Source organism: Eupeodes corollae, chromosome 3 (assembly GCF_945859685.1).
Source record: "Eupeodes corollae chromosome 3, idEupCoro1.1, whole genome shotgun sequence".
In the NCBI taxonomy this organism is placed as follows: Eukaryota; Metazoa; Arthropoda; class Insecta; order Diptera; family Syrphidae; genus Eupeodes; species Eupeodes corollae.
In genome coordinates, this window is record NC_079149.1 from 24,993,839 (window position 1) to 25,015,290 (window position 21,452).

Genomic DNA, 21,452 nt, shown 5'->3' on the forward strand with positions numbered 1-21,452 from the left:
TCCTTGTAAAATAAAAGGATTGATGATTCGATTACCAGTAACAGTCTCATAATCATTGAATGCATTCTTTTAATTGAAGTCAGTAAATGGTTTTTGAAGATTACATTAAAAAAAGATTGCATTCTCTTACAAGACATCTCAAGAGTTTATAAATTAAAATTCAATAAATCTACGATCATTCCTTATCGATTGATTTGAATAATTTACAAAATTGAAGAAACTCAAATAATTAACTATTTATTTTCTTAATGTTATTGTAACATATTTTGGGGTTATTTGACAGTGAACTCTTCTATTTAATTTACATTGAAACATAATAAAATAATTCAATAAAAGTTTAATTATAGTTTTGTGACATTGTCAAATGTTTCTCACTTTCCTATAATTATGTTATTTGAAATTTGGCTGACATTTAGACGTAATTTGTGTGTATGACACTTAATTATGATCAATTTTATTTTAATTAATAGTTTAAGATGAAAAACAAAATTATGTACTCATACACGATGTTATTATAATGATATATGAAAATTATCTTTAGACTAATTTAGAGTGACCGCTTCTAATGGCATAAGTAATTTGGGTAAATTTGTAGTTAGTTGCAGTTTATTGCAAGAATATCAATCATAGTTGTTTAATTATTTGGATACAGGATAAACGATAAGAAAGTCTAAAACAAAATATTTATGTAGATTTAAATTAACTTGAACGTCAATCAATTTCTGACATTATTTAATAACAATAAAAAGAGACTGGAATTGAAACGTCACAGTAATATTTGCAAGATTCAAATTTGTATGGTTTCTTATTTCCAACAAAATCGGTGTTTAAAAAATGCATTTAAGATTGAATTCGTTATTTAAAAACTCGTTTGCAATCCTTTATATATTTTTTTTGTCATACAAAGTTGAATACTTGTTGCATTTAGAAAACTTGATTTAAAATAAAGGGTGGTTACATTTTATGGGCCGATGTTGAATGTAAACCACACTTAAACGTACATTTTTTTTTTCATTTTATTTGACATTTATAAATTTCAGACTAATTCAATTTGAAAAATGGAGGGATACACAATAGAGCAACATGTTAAAGTCATAAAGGCTTGTAATGAAAACGGGCATTCGAATTAGAATGAAAATCGTGCACTTCGTATTTTTTTCTGCCAATTTAACCGTCTAATTGTGAGTCCAATCGGAAAAGTTTTGTACTAATTTTAGCAAAGCTTGGACTGAATATAATCTTGCTTCTGTTCTTGATAGTGTGGTTTAAGTGTCATTTACCTTAACTCGTCGTCGCACCGTGAGTGCCCAACAATTGCGACTCTCACGTAAGTTGTTGATGAACGTTTTACACAGAGTCTTGCATTAAGGTCTATAAGGTGCAATTGACTTAAGAACTAAAGCCTATCGACCATTTCAAGCATCGTCAATGGTTATAAATATCATCAATTGGTCAATGAAGTCACGCAGAATTGTCGCATTTGGGGGAATGATAATCTAAGAAAGGTAGTCAGAAATCAACGCACTCACAAAGAGTGACTATTTTGTGCGGTTTATAGACTTGGAGGCATCACTGGGCCGTGTTTTTTCCAAAATAAGACCGGTCAGGCTGTTACTATGAATGGTGTTCGCTATCGTGAAAAGATAACGAACCTTTTAAGGCCCGAATTCAATCTTACAGATATAGAAGATATCTGTTTTTAACAGGACTTGCCACGCAGCTAATGAAACAATGACTCTTTTGGGCGACAAATACAATGGCCATGATGGCAATTTCAATTGGCCGTCAAGATCATATGATTTGACATAGTTGAACTTCATTCTTTGGCTTTTTTTGAACGAAAAGTTGTACTCTGATAAGGAAGCAACAATTCACGATCTAAGGGATGAGATAATTCCGCACATTAACGGCATTCAACCTTAATTATGCCTTAGCGTCATCGGACATTTTGACCATCGGATGGAGGCCATATGGCCGATATTTTGTTCCATGCATAATTGAACAATACCATAATTTCCTAAATAATAATAAATGTATTCAAAATCTACATTGGCCTTTAAAATTTAACCAACCCTTAGTTTTTGGAATAAATGACTTTAGGTATACATTTTTTTTTACAATTCTTCAGGAAAATGTATTTTGTTGTGAAATATTTCCTCCCATTAAATATTTTTTTGATGCACTATAGAAATTAATTTCCCCAAAACAAAAATCCAATTAAAGTATTCCTGGATTTTTTTTTGATAGTTATTGATGACGACGAATGCTTTGAAACATTTATATATTCCAATATTCGAAATACGGAAACATGTCAAGCTAAACTTTCACTCGTAAAACCTTAACATGAAGGTTTTCTAAAAAGTACAAAGGGGATTGCTCATTTTATAAGGGACATCCGGCCCGGAGTGTACACCAATGAATTTGGTATCAAATTAAAGGTTGTTCTAAGCCGGATATATCTGCAAAAATATTTTGTCGATAACTCATGGGAGATCCGAGATATTTGAGATTGAAGTTCGAAATGTCCAACCATTCAAAATCAGCACTTTTTCGACATAAATGCTAATATCTTTGGATACAGAAAAGTTAGAAGAATCAAAAACGTATTAAAATAAAGGTGTCAAAATATCTTTTAAATGAAACTAAAATTACATTTCTATGATTTATATATTTTGAGTTATTTTTAATCAAACCTTTGAATAACAGCATTTTTTAGGCAAACTTTTGTACAATAATATCTTTTAAAATTCAATAATGATATTAATTTTTTTTAGCACTGATAAGTGGCTTAGTTCACAACCTTTATTTTCATATATAATTTTTTAGGGTTTCTTCAACAATTTATTCATTTTGCCACTAATAATTCAAAAATATGCTCCCAAAATACAAAAAAAAATCTTATACCTAACACTAAAATAAAAATAATTTTGATAGTAATAGTGAAAAATTAAATAATTCTATTAAAGTGTGGAATTATTAGAATAAAAAAAGAAGTTGTTATCACAATATCGACAAAACAAAATTAAATTAATTCAAAGAAAAATAATAAATAATTATAAACTAAATAATAATTCAAAGAAAAATAAATAATTTTAATGCCAATGGGTTTGGCAAAACATAATTCTAATCTGAATCATAGGTCACTAAAAGGTTGTTTAAAAATTAAGAAGGGGGTCTTAAATTACTCTCATATCTTGCCCAACTTAAAAACCATATTATGGTCATAACATGAGCGCAGCATCCAACCGTTCTTCGACCTACTAGGCAATTGCAATAATATTGTTCAATCGCTTCTCTGCCCTGTTGATTATTATTATATAAAATGTAAACAAAATATACTCTCCGGCTTATGTGCCTGCTCTGAATCCTACCACGTAATAATTTAGCATATCTTGTAGAGGGTAAACCTTCTAGGAGACTGGGAGACGTAGAATTGACCTTTGGCAGTTAACGCATACATGTCTTCGATTTCCCACACCTGAGCTAGGTTCGTTTCTTTGCACTTGGGAACTATTTACGTTACTTGGATTTTCATTAAAAGTTGAGTCGCAATCCATTTTTGTCAAAAAACATATTTTAAGAAGAAATCACATCAAAAAACCAAATATCAACTGCATCGAACCAAAAAATATAACGGAAAAAAACTTATTGACAGATATTTAATAGCGTGAGTGGTTAACTCTTTCCTGTATGTTAAACTTATACCGCTCACATGCTACTCTTCTAACATTATAGTGTTAGGTATAAGATTTTTTTTTATTTTAGGAGCATATTTTTGAATTATTATTGTCAAAATGAATAAATTGTTGAAGAAACCCTAAAAACTTATATATGAAAATAAAGGTTGTGAACTAAGCCACTTATCAGTGCTAAAAAAAATTAATATCATTATTGAATTTTAAAAGATATTATTGTACAAAAGTTTGCCTAAAAAATGATGTTATTCAAAGGTTTGATTAAAAATAACTCAAAATATATAAATCATAGAAATGTAATTTTAGTTTTATTTAAAAGATATTTTTGACACCTTTATTTAATACCTTTTTGGTTTTTTTAACTTTTCTGTATCCAAAGATATTAGCATTTATGTCGAAAAAGTGCTGATTTTTAATGGTTTGACATTTCGAACTTCAATCTCAAATATCTCGCATCTCCCATGAGTTATCGACAAAATATTTTTGCAGATGTATCCGGCTTAGAACAACCTTTAATTTGATACCAAATTCATTGGTGTACACTCCGGGCCGAAAATGAGCATACCCCTTTGACTATTATGTTGTTATAAGTTTTTCAGGAAAATGATTTTCAAATTAAAACACTGACTATATAAAGGCATGTTAAGGTCGAAGGTCAATAGAAAATCAGAGTAAGATCTAAGAGTTCATCATCAATACTTAGAACGGAGGTACCTACTGAAATAATTTAAAGAAGAGGGAGACCATTTTTTCGAAATTTTTAAAGCAAAAACAAAAAAGGACTTTAAAACAATCTTCGCCAAAGAGGCAAGTGTTACTTCTTTCCTTGTAGAAGCGTTTGGCTAGGAATATTTGACTTAATTACTGCTAACTTTTCGAGAATAGAGGTAGATTTTTGATTTTGATTGTTTTAATTGACTTAAATCATAAATACAGCCTAAATGCACCCAACTTCGAAAAAAGTGAAACAATTTATATTTTATCTTGAGTCAGAAGAAGTTTAAATTAATATATCGGCATTACTTGCTTGAGCATCATATCCTATAAGAGGTTTCCCACAACAGTAATCATTCAAAATATTGACGCATTCTTCTAATGAAAGTAAACTTGTCTTAAAGTGGAGACTTTTAGATTCCTGTAAGATTGGACTCAACGCTACAAAGTTTATTATATTTTCATTCTGATCTAGGTTACAAAGTGAACAAGCCGGATTTAAATTATATCTATACAATTCTCATACAACCTCTGGTCTATGAGAGCTTTGTAGTCGTATAAAGACATTTTTAATTCTAGGATATTATCGTTTCGCAATGTGATCGAAAAGTCATTCAAAATAGCTAGATCATACCAGTTTTTGACTTAGCTTGAGAATTAATTTTTGAAGGTTTAGGTTGGATCTAAAAAAATAAAAATAAATTGGGTGGCGCGACAGTCCGTTGAGAACCAAGGCCTAGTGACTTACAACTCTCAACCATTCCTGTGTGCGAGTAATGTTGTCAGGAATGGAGGGGACCTACAGTTTATATGCCGACTCCGAACGGCTAATTTTGAGAAAGCACTTTTTCATGACAATAGTTACTCTTGGAGAATTTGTCAAATCCTCGCAAGAGGCAGTACCCGTGAAAAGACTTTAGATGGCATAGGCAGGGATCGAACCCAAGACCTCTAGCATGACAGTCCAACGCACTAACCATCATGCCACGGGTACTACAGGTTGGATCTACTCATTGCCTTAATAATGCAATCTGGCTTAAATACACACAAATGTTCTAGTTCGTCCAAATGCTCATAACAGTATAGTTCATAATCATGTCAGAGACAGCGATTCACTGTAGCGTTGACGACTTTAAATTTAAAAACTGTATCAACAAAGTTCTAACTAATATTAATTAGACCATTTGTTGTTGTATGCAACTTTGAACTTTGTCAACTTAACTTTTTTCTTTAGCTTGTGCAAGAACATATAAGTTATATTTAAGTATAAAAGTTACGATAATACCCTATAGATCAATTACATGATCTGAAAACCATAATTTAAGACTTCCAGCTATTTATTTTGAGGTCCCAATTATCACAGTATTTTTGTAACTTATAGATTTGAAACTATACAGTTAAGATCGTCTGAATGGAAAAGGACCTTAATATCGACACCATCTTTCATAATAAGATGCCCATATTTCTTTTTTGTATCGCTCCGGTGGTAATACTGCTATGGTGTCGAATGCGCGATCCAGTTGAAGTACAAGTCAGACAAATTTGTTTTTATTTGTTATCAGTCGTCATGGATAGTTATACCGATAAAGAACGAGCATTTTGCGTCGAGTTATATTTTCTCGAAAATTCGTATGTTAAAGTACGATGTGCATTCCGGCGTCAGTTCAAAGTTCCTCGTCATAAACGCGTGCCTTCATGGAAAACTGTCAACAGATGGGTTCAAAATTTTCGTGAATCCCCCAAGGCAACCGATAAGAAGCGTCCGGGCCCGCCGAGAACGGTCCGTACGGCTGAAAACATTGAGAGAGTCCGTGAAGCGATTCAGGTTAGTCCGCGGCGTTCAGCGTGACGACACGCGTCTTCTTTGGTCCTACAAAGAGAATCAGTGCGTAAAAATTTGGTCAAAGATTTGAATTTTTACCCGTACAAGCTCATGATAACCCATGAATTAAAAGATACCGAAAACGTTCACTCTTCGCTAAGACAATGCTTCGAAATTTGGCAGATGGTGATCGTTTAATGAGCGATGAAGCTCATTTCAAGCTCTCTGGCGCCGTAAACAAGCAAAACTTCAGGTATTGGGCCAAAGATAACCCAGTCTGGATACACAAAAAGCCGTTACACAGCCAGCGTGTGATGGTTTGGTGCGCGGTAACCGAGTGGGACATTATCGGTTCCAACTTTTTTGATGGAACGGTAAACGGAGAGCGGTGCAGAAACATGTTAAGCAACTTTCTCCTCCCCGAACTTCGCCGTAGACGTCGTTTGAGTCAAACAATATTCTGCCTGCGAATCGCTTGCTCTCTTGAAAAAAGCGTTCGGTACTCGTTTACTCTCTCCCTCGTTCTTCCGATATGACGGTTCCGGATTTTTTCCACTGTGGATATTTGAAAGGGCGTGTCTACACGACTCGTGTACGTGATTTGGAGGATTTAAAAGTGCGCATTCGAGAAGAAATTTCTGAGACTACGCAGGAAATGTTAAGAAATGTCTTCGAAAATTTTGTCAAAATATTAAACGATTGTGTAAGCAAACAACGGGCATCATTTAATGGATGTAATATTTCATAAATAATTTGTCTAATCTGTATTTTCGAATAAAATTTGTATCGTTGTTGTACGTGCTTTGGTTCTGGAGTTATTTCAAAAAGAAATATGGGCATCTTTGTGTGGTCACCCTGTACCTACAGGAATGTAATTTTCAGCATCATTATTAAATAAGAAAAATAACAAATGACTTAAAACACAGCCTTAAATAACGACTTTTTGACATTTGAAAACTTCCGATTTGTCTCTTAGACGAATACAATATAATTCATAAACATCTTCTCATATTTTGAAATTTAGTTAATAAACCTATAACTGAAAGCTTGTCTATCAATGATTGCCTATTGACTATATTGAATGCAGATTTCAGGTCAATAAAACTCAAGGATGTGATCAATAGTTAAAAGGTTTGAATGGAAACTAGTTTGGTCAACTGATCATATTGTTTTGTTCAACCAAATTCGTTAGGTTAACGTAAAGTGATTGTAGGGACAATTTTCTCCAAGAGTTTAACAGAAATACTTCTATATTTGTTTGGCAGATCCCCGTAACCTTTCTTAAAAATGTACATATTGCCGCATTTATAGGCTTCGGGAACTGTCTCCTATCAATGAATTCTATTAAAAAAAATGTAAGATATATTTCGAAAGCTTTGGAGTGGAATGCTTTTGGGAATATTTACATAATGCATTTATAATAAATCACAAACTTTGAATACTTTAATATGTTTAAATATATTGCAAGGAACCAAGTAAATAAGTAAAATTTTAGATAATATATCCTGGCGTTTTTGAGACAATTCGAAATTAATCACATTTGCAATACTCAAGCATTGAAACAAAATATGTGTTTCATTTTAATCCTGTATTAAGTTCTCAGGATCTCACACCGTAGCTTAACATTATAGATCAATTTAAAATAAAGAATATCCTACAGTATCCTTAAAAAATGTTCCACCAATTTTGAGTAGAAAAAATACCTTTAATTTCCCATCAGACAGTTTCAAAAATTAAACTGTCAATTAATTTCTAAATTTAAGAAAAATGCATATACGCCCAAATGAACCATTTTATTGATTTTCTTTTTAATTAAAAAACAGCATAGTTTTGCTACTTTTTTAAGGTTGTCAAACTTCAACTTTTAGTGTATATCTCGAATACCTTGCAGTACGTATAAAAAAGTGCGTGATGTCGATATTGTACAATGTACATGGAACAAACGCAGCAAACATTGTGGTTTGAGAGTTTTATTTAAAGAGTATAAAAAAGGACCATTGATTTAAAATAAAAATATACACAAAATCGTCATAAGTAGGTCTAATATTAATCCATCTATCTTTTTGTCTTTTGTACCTTTATAAGTAGGTATCAGTTTCTGATTCTTTGGCATCAATTTCTTTTTAATTTTCTATATAATAAAAGAAACCTGTTATATACCTTAAGTAATTAACCTTGTCCGCATTTTCTCAAAAAAGAAAAACATCATAATTTATCTGAAAGCAGCAATAATAATTAAAGGCAGATTTACCATACAAAGCAAAAAGGGATGAGACTTGGATCAGACCCAGATTAGTTACACAAATCTACATTACTACTGTGTACCTATGTGTTTCTTTATTTTGATTTTGTTTCCTTTAAAATAACAATAATTATTCGTCGTGCTATCTGCTTCGTCCTTGTTACTATACCACTCGTATTATAATTATTGAGACAAAATTGTGGTAGGTAAGTATTATTCGCACCCCATACCAAATTAATTGAAGTGCAAACAGAAATATCCTTTTAGGATAATTGCCAAACATACATACACGCTCTAAAATACATTCAAAGAAACATATTTACATACATACATACTTGTATAGTATATATAAGTTTGCTAATTTTATTTTTCGTCGTCTCTTGGCTATATTCTTTGTCCAAGTTTCTCTCTTTTCTTTATACCATCGACAAGTCTCTTTGTTCTTATTCAATACTTATTTTGAAAGAGCATCAACAAAAGAGTTTTCTGAGCGCCATCTATTGATTATTAGCTAGCCAATAAGCACTTTAAGTTGAGCTTTTGCAACCAAAAGAATTCAAAAACAAAAACTTCTTAAAATCAAGTTCAAGTTGTCCCAAACCAAAAAAGCATCAACAACTTTTTAGCTACCAAAAAAAAAGCTTCATTAAAATTCTATTTGCTTCAAAACTTCAAAAAAACTTTCACTACTTTTCAAAACATTTTAACCTGTTTTGTAATTGTAGACACTTTGTTCTTAGTTTTCTTGTGATTACCTGGTCAAGTGTTGGCTATAATAAAAAAAAAAGAAGAAAGAAAATACAAGAAAGGATAATTTAATTTAAGTGCAATTTGTGCAATAGAAATAGGTCAGCTACAGCTTTGGCAATAAAGAAGCTTAAATGGGCGAATTTGTGTTGGTAATGTGAATGATTTTTGCTTTTGTTAATAGTGAGCTTTTTTTTCGTTAAGTTAAGTTGTTACAGGTGTTTTTAAGGAAAAGGGCTTTTGGTCAAGTTGATGTGTCCTAAAATACCAGCCACTCCATTTAAGCCCAGTTTAGTTCTTAAGGTACGAGCTTTTTTTGTGGTTAACAACATGACAAATTTTAGTGTGGAAATAATATTTGGGTGACATTCATCTGTCACTCACTGAAACAAGCTTTTTCATAAACACTTTCGATTTCTTTGAAATGATGATTTTTGAAATGTGCTATTTTTCAAAAAAGGTTGAAATATTTCTCCGCTTCGTTTGTATAAACAATCCAATTAGTGAAAAATGGATTAAAAAAGTAAAACTTAACTTAGATTCCATAACCATGAAACTAGATTACTACGTTCAAAACCACATGTTTTTTGTGCTCAAAGGACTTTTTTTACCAAAGATTGGTGCACTGCAAATTGCTGGGATAATTTGCCAGCTTTAAAAAGAAAATCTATGTTAGGACATAAATCTGAGTCTTGGATTAGTGTGATAGAAGTTGTTTTTTTATAATCCAAGGATTGCAGGAAATTCGAACTTTGGTCCTCAGCATCATGTGACTGGAAATTGAATTATGTGTGCAGTAGATACAAAGCTGACATAACACACATTTTTCATGGAAGAAAAGAGGTTTAGAAGGAACTAAAATAATCCGATGTTTGGTAATATGATGGTGTCTGACATTTAATCCCACAAAACCCAAAGCAATTGACTTTCTGGATGTGATGGTTCTATGATGAACATAAGACTTAATCAGTCATTTGGTAACAAAGACTTATGAAACTTTTAATTAAAATAAATCAAATAAGTTTTTGATGTACAAATATTTATTTTTACAATTATTTATTTTTACCATAACAAGAAGAAAAACAAAGTGGATTCTCTTTTTTAATTTTATAAGGATTGTTTGAATTAAAAAAAAAATATATCAAAAGATAAGTGCACACAAAAATGATAAGGCAAATTATTGAAAATAAAAAAAATTGCGTATGCGCCCAAGTGAACCACAATAATTTATTGTCGCTTTTGTGTCACCTTAAAAGAAGCATAGTTTAGTAAATTGGTTTGAAATGAAGTTTTAATGATGAGGAACTGATAATCTTTGGTCTGAGTGAGAGTTTCTTTAATTTCGCGGCTACAGAATGTGTATCTGTTTTTTTTACTGCGAAAAATTGAATGTTTTGAGGACTAAATTGATGGATATTAAATAAAAATGTAATTGCTTCATATCTTACAAACGAAAAACAATGCAAAAGAGCTTTGAAGAATTTATAACTAATGTTTTTTTTCCAATAAGAGGTTTTATTTTGAATAGCCGGCTAATTTTGAAGATGTCAAATTTTGACAAGTAAATAAAAGAAAATTACACCATTTGTAAAAATGCAACAATGTACACTTTAAAAACTTAGTGAAATTGTTAAAACTCATTACAAATAAGGTCAATTTTTGAAGCCAGACTTCGTCAAAACTGAAGAACTATTTTAACAGCGAAACTAGTGGAAAGAATAGTTGAGACAAGATGATAATATATAGAATTTAAGCCATGTGCGTAGCTTATGAACAATTACAAAATATTACTGTCAGAGACTAGATTTTTAATCAGAGGGGTAGGGATCTTTTGAAATTACTAAGCATTTTGACTTAGAAGGATTTAAACAAAGTCCGTTTGATCGAGACCAGAGCATTTTCTCCCAAATACTATTTTCAAACAACCCCAGTGGACAACTGAACCTAAGCTGTACATCATCGGCATACATATGTATGGATAAGTTAAAGCTTAGAGACTGGAGCTCATTAACATCCATAGTAAAAAGTAATGGACCCAAAATAGACTCTTGAGGAACACCTCATGTTAGCGGAAAAATACTAGAAGTTTGGTTGTTAGCAACTACTGCTTGTGTCTAGAACTAAGATATGTGAAAATAAATCACACTGATGATAATGTAAATTGAAACTCATCCCTTTATTTGATGCAAAAATTACGGTGTTTTACAGTGTCAAAGGTTTTAAAAAAATCCAAAAGAGTGAGAAAAGACACGAAACTCTTATTTACACTTTCTCTTATTTCTTCAACGACATTTATAAGGGCAGTAGTGCAATTGTGTTTAGGAAGGAAACCAGATTGATTGGGACATGTCGTAACGTTTTAGATATTGCCGCAGTTGTGTGTCCATAATTTTTTCAAAAATTTTGGATAAATATGGCAATATGGCTTTTGGCCGATACTCATTTCGGGTTTTTGGAACAGAAACAATTTTAACACATTTCCAGACGGTAGGAAAAACTCCAGTCATGATAATAGTGTGAAAAAGTTGTGTTATGTATCTCAATGCAATCGGTAGAGTTGCCTTAACAAACTCGGGATGGATTTTGTCAAATGCTATTGAGTTTGATTTAATAGATAAACAGGTTTTTAGAACATCTTCATCATTAATTGCTGAGAAGATAAAGCCCCTTGTAAAATCGATGTCGTTTCTTAAAAATATAGAAACATCTGCGCTATCATTGAACTCAAATGATGATAGGGATGTGAAATTGGTATTCAGCTCATCACAATCAATGATGGTTGAAACACTGTTCAAGTGCTTACCAACACCAATTTCTGTTTTTTTTTTTTTCAAAGTCTATGACCGACTAATGAAGAGTTCGGTCGAGGAGCATAGAAACGTCTCTAAGCTTCAATGATCTCAAGTACAACTTTATTTATTAAGTCATTATAGTCCTTATGAAGTTCGTCGAGTCTAAAACGTTTCCAATTTTTGTAACCTATGTTGCACTTATTTATAAAATCTTTAATTTTGTTGTTGAACCAAGAATGGCCAATGGTTAGCTATTATCTTTATGTGTATTGTTTCCCTATCAAACATCTTCAGTTTGAGTTATATTAGTCCAAGTTTCAAAAGATAAACATTGATAGTGATAGTTTATGATTGGGTAACTTTTTTACGAATTAGATTGATGGATCACGTAAAGCGTATGGAAACCAATGCTGGCCTGGAAAGTCTTTAAATCCACGCATACAGGACAGCGTATTAGAGGGAGACCGTGGATCACGTCGCTCACACAAGTGGAAAATGACCTCACCCAACTACGAGTGGTACCCGTGGCATGATGGTTAGTGCGTTGGACTGTCATGCTAGAGGTCTTGGGTTCGATCCCTGCCTATGCCATCTAAAGTCTTTTCACGGGTACTGCCTCTTGCGAGGAATTGACAAATTCTCCAAGAGTAACTATTGTCATGAAAAAGTGCTTTCTCAAAATTAGCCGTTCGGAGTCGGCATATAAAACTGTAGGTCCCCTCCATTCCTGACAACATTACTCGCACACAGGAATGGTTGAGAGTTGTAAGTCACTAGGCCTTGGTTCTCAACGGACTGTCGCGCCACCCAATTTATTTATTTATTTAACTACGAGTCCGCAGCTCGAAACATATAGCTTGGGACATAGCTAGATGGAGAAGTTTGTTGGATGAGACCCTACTTAACACAATACTGTAGCGCCACCTTAAGTTAGTAAGTAAAATTTGTACAGTATGGTATGGTATAAAAAGTTTGACAACTCCTCATTTTTAAAAGCATTACAACACTATTTCAAATATGGCTCTTTTAAGTACTTACATAAGCCAATTTAAATTTTTAAGTTTGTTCAATTCATTTGTCATCCTCTAAAACTTTGAACATTTCTACTTTAGAACAAGTTGGTTACTGTCTTCGAAGGGGCTAAAATTAATCTTCTACTACGACCACGATTTTGGGTGAAGGAGAAACTGAAATTTTTGGGAAACTGAAACGTATTTCCTGTACAATGACATACAATTTGTAAATAGTATTAATATAAACAAGCAAAGCAAAATGTCGTTTTGAAAAGTCTGTTTTATAACCTTGAATGTCAAATAGTCAATTTTTATCAAATTAAAAATATTCAGAACCGCCGTAAATTGAAAAATTATTTCGTGAAAAATCTTATTTCATGAAAAATTCAATGAAACACGAAAATTGGGAATCTTACATTTGCTAGTTCTTCAAAATTCTTCGTGTGGATAATATCAGAGACACGGCAATGCAATTTTCACTGAATATTTTTGAAAATTTGTCACGGGTATGGAAAGGTCAGTTTTTAGTAGGACACACTAAGGCCAGTTGATTGGCTTATTATGATACCACATGAATCTCGAAGTTATTTTTTTGAGCTCAATGTTATTGTGATCATTTAGATCGTTGTAGAAAAATTCTTCAATTTAGGTTTTGCGTTTTTGAGATAAATCAGTGCAAATTAGGAGGAGGTGATGACCTGATTCCACCTCTTTTTCCGTACAGATTTCGCAAAAGTCATTTACCCGGTTATGATACCGATTATTAAGCTTATATGCGAACTGTTAGAGATAGCAAGCACCTTTTGTTTTTTAAGCCAGAACAAACCTTCTTACATCGCCAAAAGCTTCGTCTGGGACACGCTACATGAGAGTCTTCGTTTTAGCCTTTCGGAGTACACACCTTCACCAAACCCTTCATTTGTTTGTGATCAATCTGATCAGGGAAACAAACTGGGTTCTTGAAGACTATCCTTACATTAATAACAGAAAAATCATTGTGTATTCATAACATGAAATATGAAGTCCTTAAAAATGCAACTCATATAGTTTGAGCCAAAAGTTTTGAAACTTTCGTGAAAAGAGCCGTCATTTTGTTGATATCGGTTTCCATTCCATTTTTTTTATTTAGAATGAAATTAACATACATTGTCCTTTCGACAAAAAAAGGTCTTTATTTAAATTTCAAAATCAAAACCTTATGAATTCAAGCGAAAAACAATATTTAGTAAAGAAGTAATTGCTTATAAAATATTAAAAACAATATAAAATAAAATGAGTTTAAAGTCAATATTTTTGCGGTTTTCTATTTATTACATGATAGTTCCATTCTTCAAAACGTAATTCATCACTTTAATTCCCCAACCTATTTTTATTAAACAAAATTAATCACATTTTCACATCTTAAATTTATGGTTGCTGCTGAAGAACCCACTTGTTATAACCTAAAAAGATGTATAATAAATATTCCCACTTCATATGCTCCCCATTTTGAACTGACAAAAGGGCATGTTTTCGTGTCTGATCTGTTTAAATATTTAAAGCTTATTAGAGCCTAACCTCAAGATTAGTAATCTTACTTCATCACATTGTGGTTGACACAAAAACACGTGTAGAATATCTGCATGAAATATGTTTTCAAAAACACCTTTTTCACATTATCATCACACTTTCAAATGCAGCATCCCCCTATTAAGGTGTGAAATATCTTCATTCCAGGTACTTATGCCCAACCTAATTATATTTGTTCATAAATCCTACCACTGACGCGACACGGTTCATCAAATTATCGATGAAGTAAGGAAAAAATATAATTTCAAGTCTCCAACACTCTTTGCTTTGTTAAACTTCTAAATGCACCCAACATAAAACAAAAAAAAACTGACCTTGTTATAACTTTAAAAATAGAGTGTAAGTACTTCATCACAACTTTATTAAGCCTCCTTAACTATTCGCATATTATACAAAACCTAACTTCGTTAAGTTTAAACAAAAGTGCTACTCCCACAGAACCAAAACCAGAAGCTTGAAGTTGAAGTTGAAGCAAGCGAAATTTTATTGAAGTGGAACAGGTGCTAACACTTAAGCCATCGCCTTTGCATCATCATCATCATCATCATAATCAGGACCCGTAGAGTACGTTACGTTACGTACATATGTTTGGATAGGATATGCTTTTAGTTTTTCCAGTCACATCTACATCACATTTTGCATTCTGGATTTCCTCGTTATAAGGATAAAGGATATCCTGGCACATAAAGTAGTATAGTTCTAGTATAGAGGTACATATACAGAGGTATATAGAGTAACGTTCCACATAACTTGGTATGTGGGTCATTAAGCGGCAGAAGCGGCAGCGAACATTATAAGGAATATTTATCGCACGTTAAGTCATAAAAAGCCAAGAAACCGCCTTCATTTATATACTTGCATCGTCCCAAGCTAAAATTAAAGGTTTCATGATGAAAGAATAAAGTTATATAGGAACTGGTGTCGATTATGAACTTTGTGGTTTGGAGGTTATCGTTGTTTTTTTTTTAGTTCCGCCTTGATATAGGAATATATTTAAATTGAGATCCTTTCATCCATATCCAGAAAGGAGGGTTGATCCTTTGTGACTGTGAGTGGTGCATAATACATTAAACCTGCAGGAATATTTCATTAGCATAGCGTTGGCAAATTGACTATGGCCGGGGTTTCCTTTCCTACCTTTCCGTTCGACTCACCTAATATTTATGGAATTGCAAAATTCACTCCTCTACCCCTCCCCATCCCCACACATATCCACTTTCATCGTGCGCACGGGAGTCCTTTGGTGATACATATATGTATGTAAATTTGATGAATGCTCTCATGTGCCACTGCCACATAACAGGGACACGAAAAGAAAAAAATCGAAAGTAAGAATAGAAAATTAACCTCTCCCTCTATGAATGTTGTAAGGACGAATTTATACCTAACATAGACCAAAACATGGTTGTCGGTCGGTGGCATGCACTTTGTACTTGGGAAGGATATCCCTACATATATACAGCATGGTTCCCATAACTTTTATTTTTCACGGAGGTGGTAAGGTGGCGGCGCGAGTCTTCTTGGTGGAGAATATAAATTAAATTTCCTACAACTTCTGTATACTTCAGGTACACTTAACAGAGAATGACGTGCTGCACTTTTATCTAATTTATTCGCATTTCCAATGTTGATGTGAATTGAATTGTTAATGCAATTGATGACATTACAACAGTCAGGTTCGGATGGTTAGGTATAGACATATATAACTGCCTTACATAAGTTGTAGGTGGTTTGTTGAAACGAGATGATATTTCATAAAGGTCCTATAAATTTTGTTGTGCAATAATCCTTGTAAACTTTTAAATAACGTCACGAATTTGGTATTTATATGTACCAACATATTGAAAATCACTAAAGACACTTTTAAAAAATCCATGTTTATCGGTACATGGTTTGAAAGTATTTCACTCACGTTCAAAATGTGTAACCAACCGATTGCGAACAGAATTTTTAATGGAGTGTTCAAGAGATAATAGTGACATGCAACACAATCTGGGTCTGGTTTTGGTTCTGGTTTTGGTTCTAGGTGATGTACAAAAATGTCTGCCATGATGCCAACTCTTCCTGATGATGCCTCAAATGTTCGCTTTTATTTTGTTGGTCTATTTTAATAGGTTTTGTAGCATTGGTTAAATGATGCTCAATTATTTTTAGCCATTTTATTTTATAAGTCTACGTGATTGTGAAAGCGAAGAATGTTTGTATTTTAAATACAAAAAATATCTTTTATTTCTAAATAATATCATGATGATGGTGACAGCAACACAGGTTTTTAAAGAAGAAACGTTTTCCAATTCAAAATAATTGCAAATTTAAGCACGTTTTGTGGCTCTTTTAGAAAATAACACATATACAATTATTTTATTCCTTTAAATTTCATGGGTTTTGTTTCCAATTTGTTATTTAATAAATTCATAGAAAACAGTTTCCTTGAAAAATAAAATAAAACATCAAATTGACACCTTCCAGTTATAAAAGCAAATACAATGATGAGAACTTCTATGAATAGAATTCATCAAAAGACTTTTTGGTTTTCACTTTTTAAGAAGTCAGTCAGCATTTGATGTAATAAAAGACCTTAACATTTTGTATGAATATATAAAAAATTTAAAAACATAGAAAAGATGAAATATATAAATATGTATGTACATAAATTCAATAGCTGGGATTTGTTACAATTTTAATGGTGATGGTTTTTGGAATTGTCAGGTTTAGTTATTATTTTTAAAAGCCCTTCAAAAGCTTCAGAAGTATTTAAATTTTAAGGGGAAATCAACAAATTTTACGTATAGGCTACAGTGTTGTTCGAAAAATGTTAGTCAAACATTTAATTAATCTTTTCAAGATCATTTCTTGCAATTTAGGAACGCTAGTTTTTTTTTCACTAGATAGCAACATGACATTTTTAAACTGTATAAAAGTTGATGACATTATCAATAAGAGATGCATTTGGCTCGTGATAGTAGTCCAACAATAGCTGAACATTTTGTGGAAACAAATGGGGAAAATCAGCTCGGAATATAAAGCCAATATTTTGTCACGTCTCTATTTGACAAACACGTACAATTTTTTAAGAAACTAAATATTGCTCAATAAACTGTGGCATGAAATTTAAAAAAATATTGTGTAACCGGTACTACTAGCAGAAAAAAAGGCTCAGGAGGCCAAACAAAAAACGACCCCAGTGGAAGATCGGTTTTTCTGGTGTTGTACAGTCATCGGGATCGGTTCAGGACTTCAATGGATCTTAGAAACGATCTGTGTCGAGCTACAGGCAAAGTAATTTCGTCAAGTTCAGTGAGAAAAAGGCTCGTGAAAGCTGGACTTAGAACACTCAAGCCGGTACTAAGGCTGGATTTTCCAAAAAGAGTCAAAGAAAACCGATGTCTCCGGGATTAGGTAAGGTTAGGTTAAAGTGGCTGTCCATGATGGAGAGCAAGCACCTTGAACGTTTTAAATCCAGTGTTGGCCAGATGTTTTTTGTGACTTGACACGTGGTGATGTTGTTCCACCTGGTGCCTTTCCTCTTCACAGCGTCTTGAATTAGCAACAGTTAACAAGTAGCGATTGGTATGCCAGTACGTGCCAAACTTGCTATGATAGCTTGTACTGTACCGTTCCTGGTGAGTTCATCTGCTTTACAATAACCTGGAATGTCCCTATGGCTAGACACCCAACAAAGGTGAATATTAAACTGACTGTCCAGAGATTTGATAGCGGCCTGACTATTTGAAAAGATACGGATATCAGATGTTGATATCACGTTTTCTTTAAACCAGGACAAGATTTCTTTGATAAACCAAGGTTTCGCCTGAAACACGCTTCAATTATTGGGAAGGCAGAATGAGGGACTTAATTTCAGTCGTTCAGAATACACACCTCCAATAACCCTCACATTTGTTTTTTTAACCATCTGTATAAAAATGTTCAGGAGCACCTAAATTATACTCAAAACATGTGGAACAATGTTTTCTTTTTATATGAATCAAAATTCAAAATCCATATTAGAGATGGGAGGTTACTTGCATGAAGAGAACCGAACAAATTCTAAGCTCTGATTGCATTTTGCGGATGCCCCCAAAACTGAAGTTGTGATGGTTTGGTAATGTTTTTCTGGATATGAAAAAGGTAGAATGAACTTTCTAGAATCCAAGAGAGATTTTTGGGTTCACTTGCAATTTCATTTTTCAACAGCATCATGCTCCTTGTCATACATCCAAAATTGTAAGTATGTACTTGTTTTTATTTTTACCATGACTGACTAATATTGAGCTTTAAAAAAAGGTAAAACTTTAATGACTAAAAACATTAATTTTATTTTTTTTTATTTCTGAGGTCAAAAAGTACTTCGAAGAAAATAATATCGATGTATTGAGTTGGTCCCCAAAAATCCAGATCTCAATCCAATTGAGAATATTTGGTCTATAAAGAGACTTGAGGTTGTGAAGAAGCACCCTGGTTCAGTTGATGATTTGAAAAAAAAACCACTTACCTGGACCTGGAGCACGATACTTGCATACACATGGAAAAATCTATCTCATTCAATGCCAGGGAACATTTTTTTGAGAAGCTGCACCAATAAAGTATTTTTCTTTAATCCTAAAACATCAGGCAGGTACCTGAACTCATTTTTAGGTATAATCATTTTTTGCTCTCGTGACCATTTTAGAAAAATCTCAAAACTCTTATTGTATAATAAAACGATTTGAACCACATTATAAAACAAAATCTAATTAAAAAATATGTTGTTATTTCAACACATTTGACAAATTTCGAAAAAAAATCAAAAAAAAGTTTGTCCAACATTTTTCGAACGGCACTGTATAATTGACTCCCTATCTTCGAAATTGATAGTCTCGTTTAAAGGAAGTTATTTTTGGTAAGCTTCATATACTTTTTGAATGTCAGCAATTCCTCGAATTACACAGGAGCTGAGAGTATTTATAAAAGCTATACAATCTGCCAGAGGATATTTTTACTGATAAATTACGATACACAGCCTTTTTGAAATATTCAAGAAAAAACTCCACCTTTGTGATACATTAACACTTGTTAATGTTTGGTATTTTATTCATGGATAAAATCACTCAGAATTTATTCAAATAGGTCAAAACACTTTTTATTGCTTTTAATTAAAGCAACATTTATGAAATCATTTTTATGGCTTCCGAAAATTCCCAGAAGTTATTTGTTTTAAATAACACGATCCTTGGAAAAAATGCCATAGGCATATGTTTTTTTTTTGAAATTCGAGCATTTTTCCAAGAAACATCTGGCTTAAATTGTTCTCCTTAAATTTTCGTGAAGCATTTTAAAAAATGTGATGGTTTTATATACAAATTTATGTATGCGTTATTTTATGTGAAGAGTTTTCAATACGAGGCTATATTTTGAATGACCAGCATCTATTATCCTTTGACATTGCACAAGTAAAAACAACGTTATACCTTAAAACAGAACTAACACAACACTTCAAAAACTTCTTGACATTTTTAAAACTGACTACAAAAATGGTAAAAATTTGGCATTCACAGTTAGTAAACCTTATGCAGTTTTAAGTCGCCATGAGGCACCTACTCAGCTTACTTACTTACTTAAGGTGTCGCTACAGTCCTGTGTGAACAAGGGCCTCACCCAACAAACTTCTTCATCTAGCTCGGTCCCTAGCAGGATGTCACCAATTTTGCGCTCCAAGTTGGGTGTGGTCAATTCCACTTGTGCATGCCACCTGATTCGCGGTCTTTCTCTACTGCGCTGTCATGTGGGTGTGGTGGATTCCAAGACTTTCCGGGCCGGTTTTTTTCTCAGCAATAGTTAATGTGGTTTAAAAAAGTGAGCTAATGGACCGTTTACGTCACTCGATCACAACTAACAATAATGCTGCTTCTTTATTGCAAAACTCCATTAATGACGATATATCAGGTCAATTTTCTCTTAAGTAACGATCCAAATTTAAATTTGTGGTCAAAATAGGCTTGAATAACTTGGTTATGGTTCTTAGCAAATTTTACATTGAGTTTTGTATCATGTAAAGTATAGATCCTAATCCCTCCACAAACCCCAAACTTTTCATAAATTGTTCAATAATTTAAGCAAAACATTTCAACAATCAAATAGCAGTTCAATAATTAAATTGCGGATTTTGGAAAGATTAAAAAATCGTTAAGCTTAATCGTATTTTTTTTAACATGAAACAACACTTAAATCTTATACCTAAACAATACTGAAAATCGCGGTATCTTTGGGCCAAGGAATCAATTGAGTAGTAAAGCCTCCTCTTGAGCCACCAAAGTGTCGCTACTTAAGACCCCTTTATCCCCGTCCTGCTATTAGGTGCAGAAGCATAGACTATGACAAAAGCGGATGTAAGCACCTTGGGTCGTTTCGAGAGAAAAGTTTTTTGCGTGATTTACGGTCCATTATGCATAAAAGGGGAGTGGAGGAGAAGATGAAATGACGAGCTGTACGTGATGTACTGCGAAGTTGACGTAGCTTACTTACTTACTTAAGGTGGCGCTACAGTCCGGGGCGGACCTGGGCCTCAACCAACAAGCGTCTCCAGCCAGCTCGGTCCCTAGCTAGCTGTCTCCAGTTTCGCACGCCAAGTTGGTTGAGGTCCTCTCCCACCTGGGTGCGCCACCTGAGTCGCGGTCTTCCTCTACTGCGCCGTCCCTCGGGATTGGATTCGAAGACCTTCCGGGCTGGAGCGTTGATGTCCATCCGCTCTACATGACCTAGCCATCTAAGCCGTTGGACTTTGATTCTGCTAACTAGGTCAGTGTCGCTGTACAGCCCGTACAGCTCGTCGTTATATCTTCTCCTCCATTCTCCATCTATGCGTACGGGACCAAAAATCGC

General features: G+C 33.2%; 1 protein-coding gene across 4 annotated transcripts in view; it reads right to left on the reverse strand.

The window, feature by feature from the left end:
* The window catches only part of LOC129949207 (potassium voltage-gated channel subfamily H member 2), a 613,952-nt gene that overhangs the window by 206,292 nt on the left and 386,208 nt on the right, over positions 1–21,452 (reverse strand). Inside the window, exon 11 of one of the 4 annotated variants that reach the window (XM_056060506.1) lies at positions 9,229–9,243. The exons of the other annotated variants lie outside the window; for them this stretch is intronic. Within the exon in view, the coding sequence (XP_055916481.1) occupies positions 9,229–9,243 (15 nt within the window). The remainder of the gene's footprint in view (positions 1–9,228; positions 9,244–21,452) is intronic. 4 annotated transcript variants of the gene reach the window in all.